This window comes from Balaenoptera borealis (assembly GCF_965194805.1).
Source record: "Balaenoptera borealis genome assembly, chromosome: 4".
Classification (NCBI taxonomy): Eukaryota; Metazoa; Chordata; class Mammalia; order Artiodactyla; family Balaenopteridae; genus Balaenoptera; species Balaenoptera borealis.
In genome coordinates, this window is record NC_138861.1 from 7,696,143 (window position 1) to 7,711,511 (window position 15,369).

At 36.2% G+C, this 15,369-nt stretch overlaps 1 protein-coding gene across 4 annotated transcripts in view; it reads right to left on the reverse strand.

Moving 5' to 3' along the window:
- Positions 1-15,369, reverse strand: part of MARCHF1 (membrane associated ring-CH-type finger 1) — an 884,469-nt gene that overhangs the window by 192,551 nt on the left and 676,549 nt on the right. For all 4 annotated transcript variants that reach the window (XM_082391765.1, XM_082391764.1, XM_082391766.1 and 1 more), the window contains one exon: positions 1,399-1,449. In XM_082391765.1, the coding sequence (XP_082247891.1) occupies positions 1,399-1,449 (51 nt within the window). The remainder of the gene's footprint in view (positions 1-1,398; positions 1,450-15,369) is intronic.

Sequence of the window (15,369 nt, forward strand, 5' to 3'; positions counted from 1 at the left end):
GTCCCATAAGTAGGAAGTGAGAGTGGCGACTTACACTCACGTCCTCCGTCTGCACAGCTAGTGCTTTAACCACTGGGCCACATGGGCTCTCAAATGTTAGGAAGGTGCCCAGATTGCAATGTCCTTAGAGATGTACAGTTCCAACTACTGAGATACAATTCTCTGTGGGTCTCTTGCATCTCTGCACACCTTGGAAGTAGAAACATTGACTGCTTTTGTTCTGGACTATCTTACTAAGCATGTTTGTACAGTGGAGAGCATTGCAACACAGTGACGTGGTCTCCCTATGGAGTGCTGGACAGGCATCCTTACTGTGTATTAAAAACACTAGAGTTTCCTAAGAGCAGGATTCCATTCCCATACTCAACCCAGTGTGTTGACGGGTGTCAACTGACCATCTTAACATTGTCTCATAAGATCAGCCTCAGGAAACGCACTTAAGAAAATGCTGATAATCTGGCTACTGCTATTTTTCAATTTGCAATAAAGTCCTTTGTTTGTGAAAACAAGACAAAACAAAACAAAAACTTTTCTAAATTGGAAGTGGGTCTGTGTTCTGTAGTGCCTATGGTTTATTGCTGTTTTGGGGGCCCCCTTGAAGGAAAATAATACAAAATTACATTTACAAAATGGAGCTCAGGGCTGTGGTGTTGGCAAGTGAGGGGCCCTGCTGTGGAAGTTCTCGTCATGGTAAATTCAGCTTTGTCAGAATTATATTTTTGGAAGTCATAATTTTCCAATTTCACAAATGGCTCTAGATGATTTTTCACTCCCCAAGTACCAAGTCTATAAACTGCATAGTGCCTCATCTTAGAGAATAGCTCTTAATTTTTGTTTTCTAGGAGAAATAAAAATCTAGAGGATGTCTCCCATGCCATGAGATTTTCAACACCCTCGTGTCTTGCTTGGATTTATAGGCAGTCTAGGGAGTATTTTGGTTTATTCATCCATCGACTCTATAAAGCAAATATGACCAAACTAGTGTCTTAAATTAAATTGTTTTCTAAAACCTGTCCTGGTTAGATTCCAGTACAGTTGAGCCCATACTCCTGGAAAAATTGAATTCATGGGAATTGTACCATGATGTTGATAGAGTTTCACCTTGGGCGTGTGGTAGCTTTCTGAGCCGAAGAGAGAGAAGAAACATATTTTGAGTGACACTCGGAAAGTAGCAAATTATCTTTTGCATACAGCACTGAAGAGGAAAAATAGCTTCACTCATTTTGCTGTATGAAATCAATCACAGTAAACTCTTAAAATATTTAAGATCATTAACAAGTCATGTTTGTGTATTGCTCACAGATAAGAGTAGCAGGTTAAATGTTAGAAAGTATTTACTTGAACTCATAAAATATGTAAATTAATAAACAATTAAGAAAGTGAATACAGTTCACCTACTTTTGAAATATTACTTGATCGACTTGCAGATCGCCCTGGGGATTTGTCATTCTGAAAAATAAAATTAGAGACATTGATTAAAAATATAGCAGTATTCTTTGCTGCTGAGAAAAGAAAGCACAGCATAGGCCAACGTGTAGATGTTCTCTGTATTGTTCTAAGAGACATAAAAATTGCTTACACAGGATGGTATTTCTTTTACCAAATTTTATTTCTCTAGTATATATCGGTGTCCTTTTGAAAATGTTTCAATTATTATCAGGTTATATATCAGTCTAGGAATATTTATTTCCAGGAAACACTTATTTCTCTAGAAAAACATATGAAGTTCCTTGGAAATAGAATTAGAAATGAAAATATAGTCCATTATTTCCCCTTTTCTTCTTCTACCAGTAAATTCCGGTTCTCAGTGTCAGTAAATATTGCATACTGGGTACATGGTGCATAACATCTAACTCCTGTTCTGCTAAAATACATTTCATCTGTCTGTTCAGTTATTTTATTTTCAAAATTTAAAAAAAATTAAAGGTAATTTAAAATTTTAAAACATTTAATCATTTAAATTAAAAATACTTAGAAATTATTTTAAAATTTAAAACTTAAAAATAAGTTTGGTTTTTTTTTGTTTTTTTTAACATCTTTATTGGAGTATAATTGCTTTACAATGGTGTGTTAGTTTCTGCTTTATAACAAAGTGAATCAGCTATACATATACATGTGTTCCCATATCTCTTCCCTCTTGCATCTCCCTCCCTCCCACCCTCCCTATCCCACCCCTCTAAGTGGTCACAAAGCACCGAGCTGATCTCCCTGTGCTATGCGGTTGTTTCCCACTAGCTATCTATTTTACGTTTGGTAATGTATAATTTTAAAAAATTATACCTCAGTTCTTGCCTCTTAAGGAATTTCCAATTTCAGAGGAAAGAAGCATGAAAAAAAGCTTTTGAATAGATACATTTTTTTTAAAGTCATACAACTGTAAAGTAGAATGGGTCCTTGAAGAGTGGCACCACCTCATTCAAAGCCTGGAGGCCTTCTGTTGCCTGTAGGCAGGGTCAGTCCAGGGCCTTATGGCCAGAGCTGGCGGGAAATTGACCCGACAAATCAGAATGTGTGGTACATATACCAAGAGATCACAGCACCCCTTTCCTGCTGTGGAAAAAGTGTTGGAAGAGCCTGTTCTGGAAACCAGAAGTTTGTGAAGGATCTGTATTTAGCACTTTAGGATTCTTTTTAAAAAACACTTCTGAGCATCTGGACTGAACACCACAATGGATCTGAGGAGACAACTACAGTGCATCTTGACAGGGGTCATTTTTGAGAACGAAGCTGTTATAACAACCTGTGGGTCTGAAATTGTCCTGTGATGACTGCTCGAGACAGTTTCAGAAACACAGGGTAAATGTGTTATTGTGGAAACACAGTTGCTGCACTCACTGCAAGCTGTCATTGTCCGGCACAGGCTTGCAGACATTTCAGCTGAACAGTACTTTTTCTTTTACATGCGACATCCATCTCATCCAACCACGGATGTCACGGTGGAGCATGTTATTACAGACCGGGATGAGTCACAACCGTACGATTAGTTACACCTCGTAACAGCCCCGTGATCCAGCTGGAGATTAATGTGTGTGTTCCCTGAAGACATTTTTCCTTGATTAGCTTCCTCTGGTGATGGAGAGAGGTACTTTTCTACTGACATTTCAACTCCTCTTCTAGAGACAAGAAAACAAAACCAATCCATCTTTCCTTCTCAGTGAAATTGAGGATTTTGACACACTATTGCATAGAACAGAGGTCAATGATACAACAGGCTTTGAGAGGAGTTTGGTTGTCCTGGTTGTTTTACTATGTTTTCTATTTTTACATGATATTTGAGAACATGATCAAGGAACGAGAACTGAAAACTCTTCAGCAAGAACCAAGAAGTACTATTTGTACAAGAACTTGATCTGGCATCAGATTACTTAATTTTTCCAACCAAACGGGACTTTGTCGTGTTTTGAGATTAAAAACAAGGAGAGCCAGGTCCTTCCACAACTGTGAATGAGTTCAGTGTGAGGTCGTAATAAGCAGATAATTCTCATATGCTTCCGCCTCCCCCAGTCTAATGGGAGGGAGCCTCTGCTTTACTATCTCGTACTTCAAGAGACCTTTTACATTGAAATCAGTTAGCTCTATTTCCTCTTAATACAAGGTTAGGCATTGAAGGAAATAAACAAGCTTAGGCAAAGGCTAACTTTTGGCCGTGGCTAAGGTGTCTATTATTTCTATTCCAGTTAACACACGGGAACAGAGAGGTTACCCTATTGCTGCAACGGCGGTGATATAAAATGGGGTTTTGACTTGAACTAGACCTGTACCCGTGCACTAGTTCTAGCAGGAGTGTATTTGAGATCCCAGACCTCCAAATTCCTCACTGTGAAATGGGCAGATAATATATTGGGGATTGGATCAAATGAGTTATAGATGAAAACATTTTAGAGATTACAAGTTTATAATATTTCCATTATTATTCACAGGTAGAGGAAACACCCAAAGAGCCCCCTCAAAAATCATGACAATCATCACAGGTTACTAGACCCATAATTTTAACATAAACACATCTCTATCCTGCAATTCTACCTCTACTGTGGATTAGATTCTGGCATATAAAATTCAAGGATGGAAAATCAAATTTCTCTCTACCAAAGGGGACTAAGGAAGTCTGGTCTGCCTTGCTTTTGAAGCAAAGCTCCACAAACACTTTCCCTCTTGGAACACTTCCAAAGCAATCTGTTCAATTTGCTACTAATTAGTTGAATGGCTTGTCCCATTACTATTGCAATGGCATATTCTTCTTTGTAGATTAGCCAAATATGGTTGTCCTACCTCATTATGATCAGTTTAAATTCTTTACCTTAGATTAAATAGAAGCTGTCTCAGAATTTAATATAACTTACTGGTACCCAAATTATAGTGACCTTGTAGGTCACTAAAAGCTGAAAGCAACAAGAGTTCCAGACAAGTCCACATGAAAATTATGGGATCTTCAAGCAATAATGTTGATGAGCTATCTTAGTAGATCAATCTTTTTTTTTTTTTTTAATTAATTAATTTATTTATTTATTTTTGGCTGTGTTGGGTCTTCGTTTCTGTGCGAGGGCTTTCTCTAGTTGTGCCAAGCGGGGGCCACTCTTCATCGCGGTGCGCGGGCCTCTCACTATCGCGGCCTCTCTTGTTGCGGAGCACAGGCTCCAGACGCGCAGGCTCAGTAGTTGTGGCTCACGGGCCCAGTTGCTCCGCGGCATGTGGGATCTTCCCAGACCAGGGCTCGAACCCGTGTCCCCTGCATTGGCAGGCAGACTCTCAACCACTGCACCACCAGGGAAGCCCAGTAGATCAATCTTAGCAGATTGTTCACAGTATGCAGAGAGAGAGACTTCTAGTTTCATAAGCATGTTTAAATCTTTTCAAAATTTCTAATTTTTGGTTTGATATGAATGTATCTGATATTGTTAGTTTTGTTTTGTGATTATTATTATTAATATAATAATTGTTTTTCAAATTTGACCTTACTGAACACGGTTGGATTTTTATTACCAGCCAGAAAAAATGATTACCAAATGAGGAAATCATTACTAAATTGGTTTAATATATTTAATATTGTAATCTAAGGAAGGTGACATAATTCCTTTAAAAGGGGATGCTCTGTGTTAAAGAATGTATAATGCAGTAGACTTGTATTTATCTACAGAGGAATACTCTGTATATCCATCGATCAGAAGAGGGCAGTAAGGAAGTTTGAAGGAGGGTTTTATTTGTTTGTTTGTTTGTTTTTTATTTTTTATGTAAACTAAAGGAAAAAACAAATTATTTCTGAGTTCAGAAATCAGAATAAGACAATCTCACACAGACCACTGCTATGATGCTATTCTGTAGTTTTCCTCCTTTGTCCTCTGCCCCACCCCCTCTCCCCCCAGGCTAAAAGTCAAGATATTTGAAAGGAGAAAAATAAATGAGGCAATTTTGAGGGTCATCTGAAAAGTTCTAAGTAGACCATGAAACTATTTCTGCGAGAACAATTAAAGAATTAAAACTTGAAATATAAGAAAAGTCTTTGAAAGCAATGTGGTTTGTAAACAAAAAATAAATGACACAGAGGAACTGAATGATACAATAAAACTCAATTAATAGATGTATTAAAAATCTCATGTCCTTTAAATAAAAAATACTTTAAAAATTTATGTGGCTTCAAATAGTACCTCAACAAAAATCTTCAAGTAGAGATTTTATAGGGTACTTCTTTTGATATTGAGTCAGTAAAATTAGAAATAAAAATTTGAAATGTTACTAATAAATCTTGATCACCTCAAAACTAACACATTTTAAGATAATGCTTGGTCCAAAGCAATAACTAACTGGAAAATTATAGACAGAAACTCTGGAAAATGTTATACTAAGACCTATGTAACACAACAAAAGCTATATCCAGGTAAAAATTTACGACTGTAAAGGCCTTCGTTATTAAAGAACACAATAACAAAAGAATGCAGTAAAAAGAAATAATAATATATAAAAGCTAAAATACATTAAATGGATATAAATAAGAAGGATAAAGAAATATTTCTTAAAGCAGGTTTTTGAAAATAATTACAAAATAGATGAATTTCCTATAAGACTTATTAAGGAGAACAGAAATATGTAAGAAATAAGAAAGGATAGTCAAGGACACAGAAAAGATTAGAAAAATTAAAAGAGAATGCTCCATGTAATGGTATTACAACAAATTTGAACACTTAGAGGAAATGAATCACATTCTAGCAAAATAAAAGTTGTCAGAATTTATTCAAGAAGAGGAAAATTTGAATAAATAATTAACAAAGAAGAGATTGGGTAAGTAAATAAAAGTCTATATGCCCTGCAAAGGATAAGGGCATGATGATTTCACAATTGAGTTGTATCTTACTTTTAAAGAACACATAATTCTAATTTTATTTACAGTATTCTTGACCATAGGAACATAAACTTCCCTAATCCATATTATTAATTCTGCATAAGTTAATCTCCAAATGTGTTAAGACAGTATCCAAAAAGATATAAAGAGGGAAAAGAAAGTTATGCTCTGGTCTTATTTTGGCCTACAGACACAAAAATTCTTTTAAAATATTAGCATATATCTAATAGTAGTATGTATCTATGATACACCAGCAGTGTACCAAAAATTGCTGAAGGAATAAAATAAATAGGATTTATTCCTGATACTTCCTTATCAGGAAATCGATCAACAATTCATTAGATTAATACATCAAAAGCGAAAAACTATGATCTTATATTTAAGATGTTTAACAAACCTCAACAGTGTTACTATAATGTAAGCTCTAAGTAAAATAAAAATTGAAGGAAATCTTTAAAAGTGATAAAGACAGTATCCTAAAAACCATTACCAAATATTAGTCTAAATGTTAAAATACTAGAACTATGTTAATTAAAGAAATTCTATTAGGGCTGCTTGCTCTTGCTATTTTTATTCAACTTGACTTAAGAGTTTCTAACAAATTTAACAACAAGAAAGTGAAATATTTGATAGAAAAAATTATTGAAAAAGAAGCAATAAACCAATTTTCTCTGATTGATATGATATGATAGAAATTCCAACTGCCTCTAGTTATAAAAGAAAACTGCAGTAAATGAGACTTCAGTACGATGGCTAGATACAGGATACGTATATCATGGCAGAGTCTACTAAATTTCCTAAAACCCACTATCCCTTCTTCTGTCCTAAGAAAATAGTAATTAGGTATACATCATCCCAGCCACGTTACATCTCCCAGGCTTCCTTCCAGCTACAGGTTGCCTGTGGCCAAATTCCCTCCAGTGAGATGTGGATAGAGCTAACAACTGTCAGTTTCCTGCTTGTCCCGTACATCTAAACTTTCCTCCACACTCCTTCCTACTGCTCTGTGCTAGGATGGTGTCTATCAGAGCAAGCCAGGAACCACACACGAAAGATGGTAGAGCTGAATTCCCCTGAGTTCCTGAATGACCACACAGTGAAAAGCCATGTGCCAATTTGGAACACACACTCTAAACCATCACCAGAGAGAAATTAACTTGTGTTTCTTTGGGGCCACCACATTTCTGGATTTATTTATATAGCAGTTTAGTCTAGCCTAATGGAAATACTGCAAAATCAATAGCTTTCTCTCTTCTAGTTTTAAATATCCAGAAATGTAAAAATAAAAACCAAATCTATAAAACATTTAAGAATAAATTTAACAAGGAAATCGTAAAGTCTTATTAAAAATATAAAGTATCATATCTTAGGAGTATAAATCATGATCTGAACAAATGCTTTGATGGCAAGAATATTTCATAAAATATAAATCCTCTACAAATTGCCGTATAAATAGAATGTGGTTCCAGTGAAATCTCCAACTGGGTTTATTTCTTCTTTTTGGAAGTAGAAAGGAGATAGATAAAATGATCTTAAAGAACATATATAGAAAAAGAAATGCCTGAGAATATCCAAAAAATAATGAAAAAAAAGGACATCTCCTTGTGCTAGCACTGCCCACATTAAGTCACTGTGATTAAGTCAATATGGTATTGGCATAAGAATTAATTAAAAGTCAGTAAAATGCAGAACAAGAAATCCAAAAATAGGCATAAGAATTTCACATTTTAAAAAACTAGTATTCAAGTTGATATTGAAAGGATAGTTGATATAATAAATGCTTCTGGACAACTGGCTATCCATGTGAAAGAAAAGGTGAAACCCGTATCAAATAACATATACAGTCAGACTCCAGATAAAACAAAGTCTAAAATGTAAAAAATAATAAAGTTTTTAAAATAAGCCTATATTATAAATGCAGTCTTGGAGTGAGGGAGATCTATATAACTGATACAGGAGCCAGAAGCTATAAGTTGCTTCTGGTTACATTATATTGGAAAAAATACAAAAATGAAAGTGAATAAACAAACAATTGAGTTAGAAAAAAGTACAACACAGAAGACTGATAAAGTTCAATTTCTATAATAGTCAAAGAGGTTTTGTCTAGTCACAGAAAAAGGTGACAGAAAGATCCCAATAGAAAAAAAATCAAGCAAAAGATAGGAATAGAAATGCACAAAAAAGGACTACAGATTGTTAATAAGCATATGACAACATACTTAGAATCACAAGCAGTCAGGAGAATGCAAATTAAAGTAACAAGACATTGCTTTATACCCATTATGCTGGAAAAATGGAAAAGAGTGTTAGCCTCTATTTCTGGTGGGGATAAGAAGAAAGATTTCTCTCAAAAATTGCTAGCAGGAGTGTGAATTTTTGCAGTATCATTAAAAAAAAACATCTGGCAACATCTGTTAAAATTTAAAATATTTTATGCAGTAATCTCACTCCTGGGAATCTATTCCAGAGAAATAAAATCACTGGTACAAAAGGATATGTAAATAAGGACACAATACAGCTCTATTCTTAACTGACAAAAAATCTTGGCAATAAAGATGTGCCAGTTGTTAATTTAATGTCTGGAACCTTTAAACCCACCCTCCTAAATTCTACTCTGAAGCTGGGACTCTGCGAAGCCACCCTGCTCCCTCTGAAGAAGGACACTGCAGGGAAACTGGAAGCTTGGGAAAAGAAAACAGGATTTGCTTCCTGCTGGCTTCTCATCTGCTTCTCGTGTCTGAACGATTCTCAACCGTGGCAGCAGCAGTTCCTTTCTGCAGCCACTGCTGAGCCTGTGCGGCTTTTCTCACACCTGCAGAAACAGGTTTTAGACACCAGCACCCGCCAGCTGGCTCCCTCCTCAGAAGTCTGAGTTTCAGTTCCATGGGGCCCCTCTTCCAAGCTTTTAATAATTCCAATTTCTTTCCTTTGTTCACCCAGACCTAGGGGGGATGACTGCTTCCTGCAATTCCAATTTGTAATATCTTGCTGTTCTGTTTTTCTTTTTTTTCCCCCCCTTCTCTGTTACTTAGTGATTGTTTACAGCCAGGCAATAAATCTTTACAATAAATTCTCTGTGATAAAACAAAAAGTCTGTTTTCTCTCTCCTGACTAGAACCTGACTAACAGAGTAAACAATGCTCATCAATAGAGAAATGATTAACTAAGTTATAGTGGAGCCACACGTTGGAATATTATCCAATAATGAAAAAGGACGAATAGGCTCTCTGCCATTTGACCTAAAGGGATTTCCACCAAATAAGACTGTGTGTGAAAAGTGAAATGGGAAGTGGTATAATAGGACTATTTGTAAAACATATAAGGGCAGACCCTCTGTAAGTGTCTATGTGTGCACACATTTGTGTGTAGACACGCATCATTACACGGCTATGTGAAGATGGAAAAAGTCACAGAAAGATACGCATGAATTTCTGGGGGTGCGGATGGGAGGGCAGATGGAGGAGATAAGGGGAAAAACCCTTAAAAAGCAAAAGAACATGTGGAAATTGTTTACGTAAAATTATATATGGATGTGGTGCACAGACAGAAATTATAATCACATATGAAGTTAGGCAAATGGTAATATATATGATATGTTATCAAGGAAAAAAGAGTTAACGAACAACGTGTAGAGGGTGATTTCATTTCTTTAAAAACAAGTATATAGAACCTTTCTATATAAAAGCAGTATCCACACTTCTGAAAGAAGGGCTGTCTCCTGATGAGGGACTTGGCATTCTGGACAAGTTAGTGCTTGTGATTCCTAGCATGCGAACAAAAGGAGAGGAGTTTTTTAAAAAGTTTGCACACTCCAGTGTTTCAAACCAAGTCTTATTTGGATGGAAAGAAAACTAAGATAGAAAAGTGATTATTGGCTAAGTTACCAGAGCACCAGGGAAAAGACTGTGAGGGTTTAATTCCCACAACTTTACAGTTATGAAAAGACAGAGAATAAGGGGCACAGAATGGTTGCTAAATGCGGGAGGTGACGGCTTCAGTTCAGGGGCTTGTGTGAAAGGCGGTTACTACTTTTTTATTTTTATTTTTTGTAATTACTTCTTTTTTAATTGAAGTATAGCTGATGTACAATATTATATGTTACAGGTGTACAATATAGTAATTCACAATTTTTAAAAGTTATATTCTATTTATAGTTATTATAAAATATTGGATATATTCCCCATGTTGAACAATATATCTTTGTAGCTTATTTTATACCAATTACTTTGTATCTCTTAATCCCCTACCCCTCTCTTGCCCTTCCCCTCACACTTCCCCCCAGTAGTAAGCCCTAGTTTGTTCTCTATATCTGTGAGTTTGCTTCTTTTTTTGTTATATTCACTAGTTTGTTGTATTTTTTAGATTCCACATATAAGTGATGTCATACAGTATTTTTACATTATATAAAGTCAGGTAAGCATAAGCTCTTAATGTACAGCAGTTGAACTCATAAAACTGAAATGTAAGCGATTTTGTTCATTCCCACAATTCTGTCCTATATGACTATGTTCACATTGTAAGTGGGAAGCTCACCAACCTCAAGTATTCTAAGAATATACACGTAATTGACAAAACTTCTCAGATTTCGTATTGACCCACGTATAAAATTCCCTTTGGTCATATTCTTTCTTTCACAATAATATTCCTACTCCATGTTGCCAAAAGGAAAATCCGCCATCAGTTTCCTTAAAGTTTTTAAAAAACATTCTTTATTAATTATTCATACCTTATTAATTAATTGACTGTTTTTCTTATAATTAGTTAACATTTCACTGACTTTTAGGCTTTTCTTCCTGCCTTGGAATTTCAGACTTTCAGTAATAAAGACTTCATGTGTTCATTTGAGTTGCAAATGTATTTGCAGGTGTGCTTGATAGCTTGCACTTGTCCCTTGGGATCCACGCCCCACTCTCCACCCTGCTCCGTGCCCAGAAAGTACACCGGCAAGAATTTCATCACAGCCTCCTTTCCTCTCTAACTTGCAGTTTCATTCCACCATTGCAGAGCCCAGTAGGAGATTGTAGGAACAGAGGATAATGAGGTCAGAGGTCTTCGTCCCCTCCCTGAGACCTACCAGAGGCTGGCTGTGTCCCTCAGTTGGAGTCAGGTGGCCCTGCCCACAAAGTCCTCTCTGTCTCTGGTCCAGAGAATGTTCCTTCTCCTCGCCTTTTCAAGCCTGTAGGTGGTAACCACCCACTGCTGCTTCCAGCCAGGGGGTACTGACCTATCCCTTGTATTTTCTTATACTGTGCTCACACTTGCTGTAAATAGACTCTTAATTCTCCCCTAATTATCCAATTTGGAAGTGCCATCTGTTTCTTTCTAGACCCTGATGGAGAAAAGTCATCTTTAGTATTCTTTGCCTAGCCTTATTGTTATTATTATTAATAATTTTTGCTTTTTTTAGTCAAATTAAGATTTTAGAAGTTTACTCTGGAGGTACAGTCATATTTTATCAACCACAGTCTGTAGCTACTAGGAAATCTATCAAGTAGCTTTCAAGCCACTTTTGGTGTAAGAGTTATATTGTTTTCTTCTATGGGTTTAATTTAAGATTGGAGACATGTTTATAAGACAGTATACACATTAGAGACCAAGCATTTAAAATGTGTCACTTGGTCAGATGCTTGCATTAGCATTTTTCATCTTCCATTCTATTGAAAGTGCATTAAAAAAGCACTCTCATGATTAAAACATCTATTTCTTAAGACATTGTCAGGGAAAATTCAGGCTAAGTTTTTTTACTAAATTCTGGAATAGGATTAACAAATTCTGAAACCTTCAGGGAGCACACACACATATGTTTCGGCAAATATATGTTTCGGTAATTTTAGGGTCTGTGCAAAGGTTGGCAATTCTTCCTTCTGTACTTGTGGAAAAGCCTCACTTTGTGATGGTGCTACTTCAAGCCTGTTTGTCCCATTCTTGTGCCAGCCTTCTCCTATTTGTGCTTCCCCAACTCTATTATGCAACTTTCTCTCTCCTTCCTCCATCAGTAATTTATAAAGAAATGTGATGAAATTTTATCCCTGGGTATGTACATTTTGGTTCTGTAAAGTAGCTGAGAACACATGAGATTTCCCTAGTTGGGCAAATGGGGACACTGACCTAGACAGGGCCCAGAATACAGTCCTAGAAAAGGTGGTATTGCCCAGGTGTCACACCTTTCCCTCACTGGCATTTATTTATGGTCCATTTTTTTATAACCTCTTTATTGGAGTATAATTGCTTTACAATGGTGTGTTAGTTTCTGCTGTATAACAAAGTGACTCAGCTATACATATACATATATTCCTCAATATATGATAACATTGGCCCACCAGGGAGTGTGGAGTTACAAATCTTGAGGCAACATTTTATGGGTTATTTTAGGAGAACAGCCTGAAAGTCAAACTTAGTTTGCATGAATGCAAATCCCAGCATGCACGCAAGAGATCACAGCCAAACTGTTTCTAAATCTTTATAGCAGCTTTAAGACAGCCTTTCTGTCTTTATCTTTTTCTATTGCTCACCTTGCATTGCTAGAGTAATCCCTTCACTAGCCATTTAAGAGACAAACACAAAAACCGAACTCACACTTTAGGATTTCACACATTTCGGGATTCTTGTCTACTCTTATTAGAATAATTATTAGACCAATGAAAGAAGGTAGGAAAACAAGTGACCTCACAAGAGCCCATAGTGAAATCAAATTTAATTTTTCCACACATGCACTCTCTTGGATCCAGGAGATGATTTGGAAAGGCACTGGCGAGTGATTATCTCATAGAGCATTATAATTAACAAAGAGTAAATTTACCAGGAGGGTTGGACCCAAATTCCAACTACATCACTTATGACGCCATCTTGGGCAAGTTACCGATGCATCTGCAACTTCGGCTGACACAGTCCTCCCAAGGTGGTTGTGAGAATTAAATTGGAGCGTGGGATCATGTGTTCAGCGTGGTACATTATGGGCTCAAGAAATGGTAGCACAGTTAATCTCATATTCTATAAAAACTTTAAATCTTATTTCTCTGCAGGCTGTATTTCATTACATTCGAGGCATACTCTGTTAAAAATAGAAGTTCTGAATCCATTTCTTGAAAATGTGGAAAAATTCGTTTTAGATATATGATATGAAGCATTTCTTCATAAAATCCAAACTACCCCTATGGGTAGTGGTAGGGGTGAGATCCTGACTCATCCCCTTGGACAAAGCCAGTGTAGACGGGACACCTGCCTCGGGCTGTCTCCTGAGTGACACTCACAGCCTCAGTGGGGCTTGGCCACCGCTAGAAAAGGCTCAGCAAGTCGGCACACTGTGGTGGACGACTCTAAGGAGATGGGAAGAAACGATGATGGCTACCCAGTTAGACAGCAAACAGTAGACATGTAGTAAGACGGTAATGATAATGAATAAGCATAAGGATTTTGCAGTCGGGGGGTCCTGGTTCAAATTCTAGGTTAGTCCACCTCTCACTCGTTGTGTGACCTTGGCCCCGTCACTTTCCTTTTCAGTGCCTCATGCTATTCTCTCTCTGGGTTTTCATGGTTAGAAGCACAAATATCATATGATATCGCTTATATGTGGAATCTGAAAAAGGCGTACAAGTGAACTTATCTGCAAAACAGAAGTAGAGTCACAGATGTGGAAAACAAACTTATGGTTACCAGGGGATAAGGCGGGGGGGAGGGATAAATTGGGGGATTGGGATTGACATATACACACTACTGTATATAAAATAGATAACTAATAAGGACCTACTGTACAGCACAGGGAACTCTACTCAGTACTCTGTAATGGCCTATATGGGAAAAGAATCTAAAAGAGAGTGGATATATGTATACGTATAACTGATTCACTTTGCTGTACAGCAGAAACTAACACAACAACTATACTCTAATAAAACTGTAAATCAACTACACTCCAATAAAAATTTTAAAAAAAAGAAATATCAATATTATATGCACCGGACTGAGTAAGATTTCTGGCACATGTTTCAATAAAAAGTGATAGAACTGGCTTGAGCCTTTAAGTTTCAGGAACCCCCTGATTTTCCGCCAGACACATAAAAGCTATCCCAGATAAACACACAATATAAGGAAAAATTTGCTTGCTATGCAGACTCAACTTGTATAGAAATCCCCTAGCTACTAATTCTGTTACTGTCCTCAAACTTCTTTTACATAAAAAAAGACTCATTGTACATAAATAGCAATTACAAATAAAATTGATTTGGGGGTAAGTTTATCTATTATTCTACTATCTTGATAAAGTGTTTCTCAAGGGAAGGGATTATATTTCCATTATACTTTTATTCCCTTTAAATCTGATCCAATACCTGTGTGAAACACCATCAATGTTTAATAAATGAGAGAGAACTACTATTAATTCTCTATGTTTCAGAGAGATATTAGCATAGGTATATCTTGAGAATACTAGACAGCAAGCATATGATGGTAATATACGTGATATTTCATTCATGAATAATAAAATATGCCTTTATTTTCTGCATTTATAATGAAAAAATTAAAATCCATACCTATTTTTAAAATGTGGCTAAATTATGAAGTCACAAATATCAAGTAATATTGGCTTTGTTTTGATCACAGTGTATTATATTTTGGATATCCCATACAATATTATCAACTCCTTCATGTGGTAACATTATTTATGAAAGTTTTGTAGCAGTGCTGGATTAATCAGAAGCAATCATACTTTGACCTAGGATGGTAAGCTGAAGTTTTTAAAAGAGGTAAAAAGAACAGTGGGCTGATTCTGGCTGAAAAGTATTACCTGGAATTCTGGTATTACACTGCATCTACTTTAGCTGACTCTCCCCCAGGTATTAGCTTTTATATATTTGAGATTTTCTAGGTTTATAAAGTGTTTACATGATTTCAGCCACTCAGATGTGGAAATCTGAAGGGGTTGAACTTTAATCTCAGTGGAAATCTCTCAGATCCAAGACATGAACATATATGGAAGAAGGGAGCATGAATTAATGACTATTTATTAAAGACATTTGAATTTCTCATAATAGAAATAATCT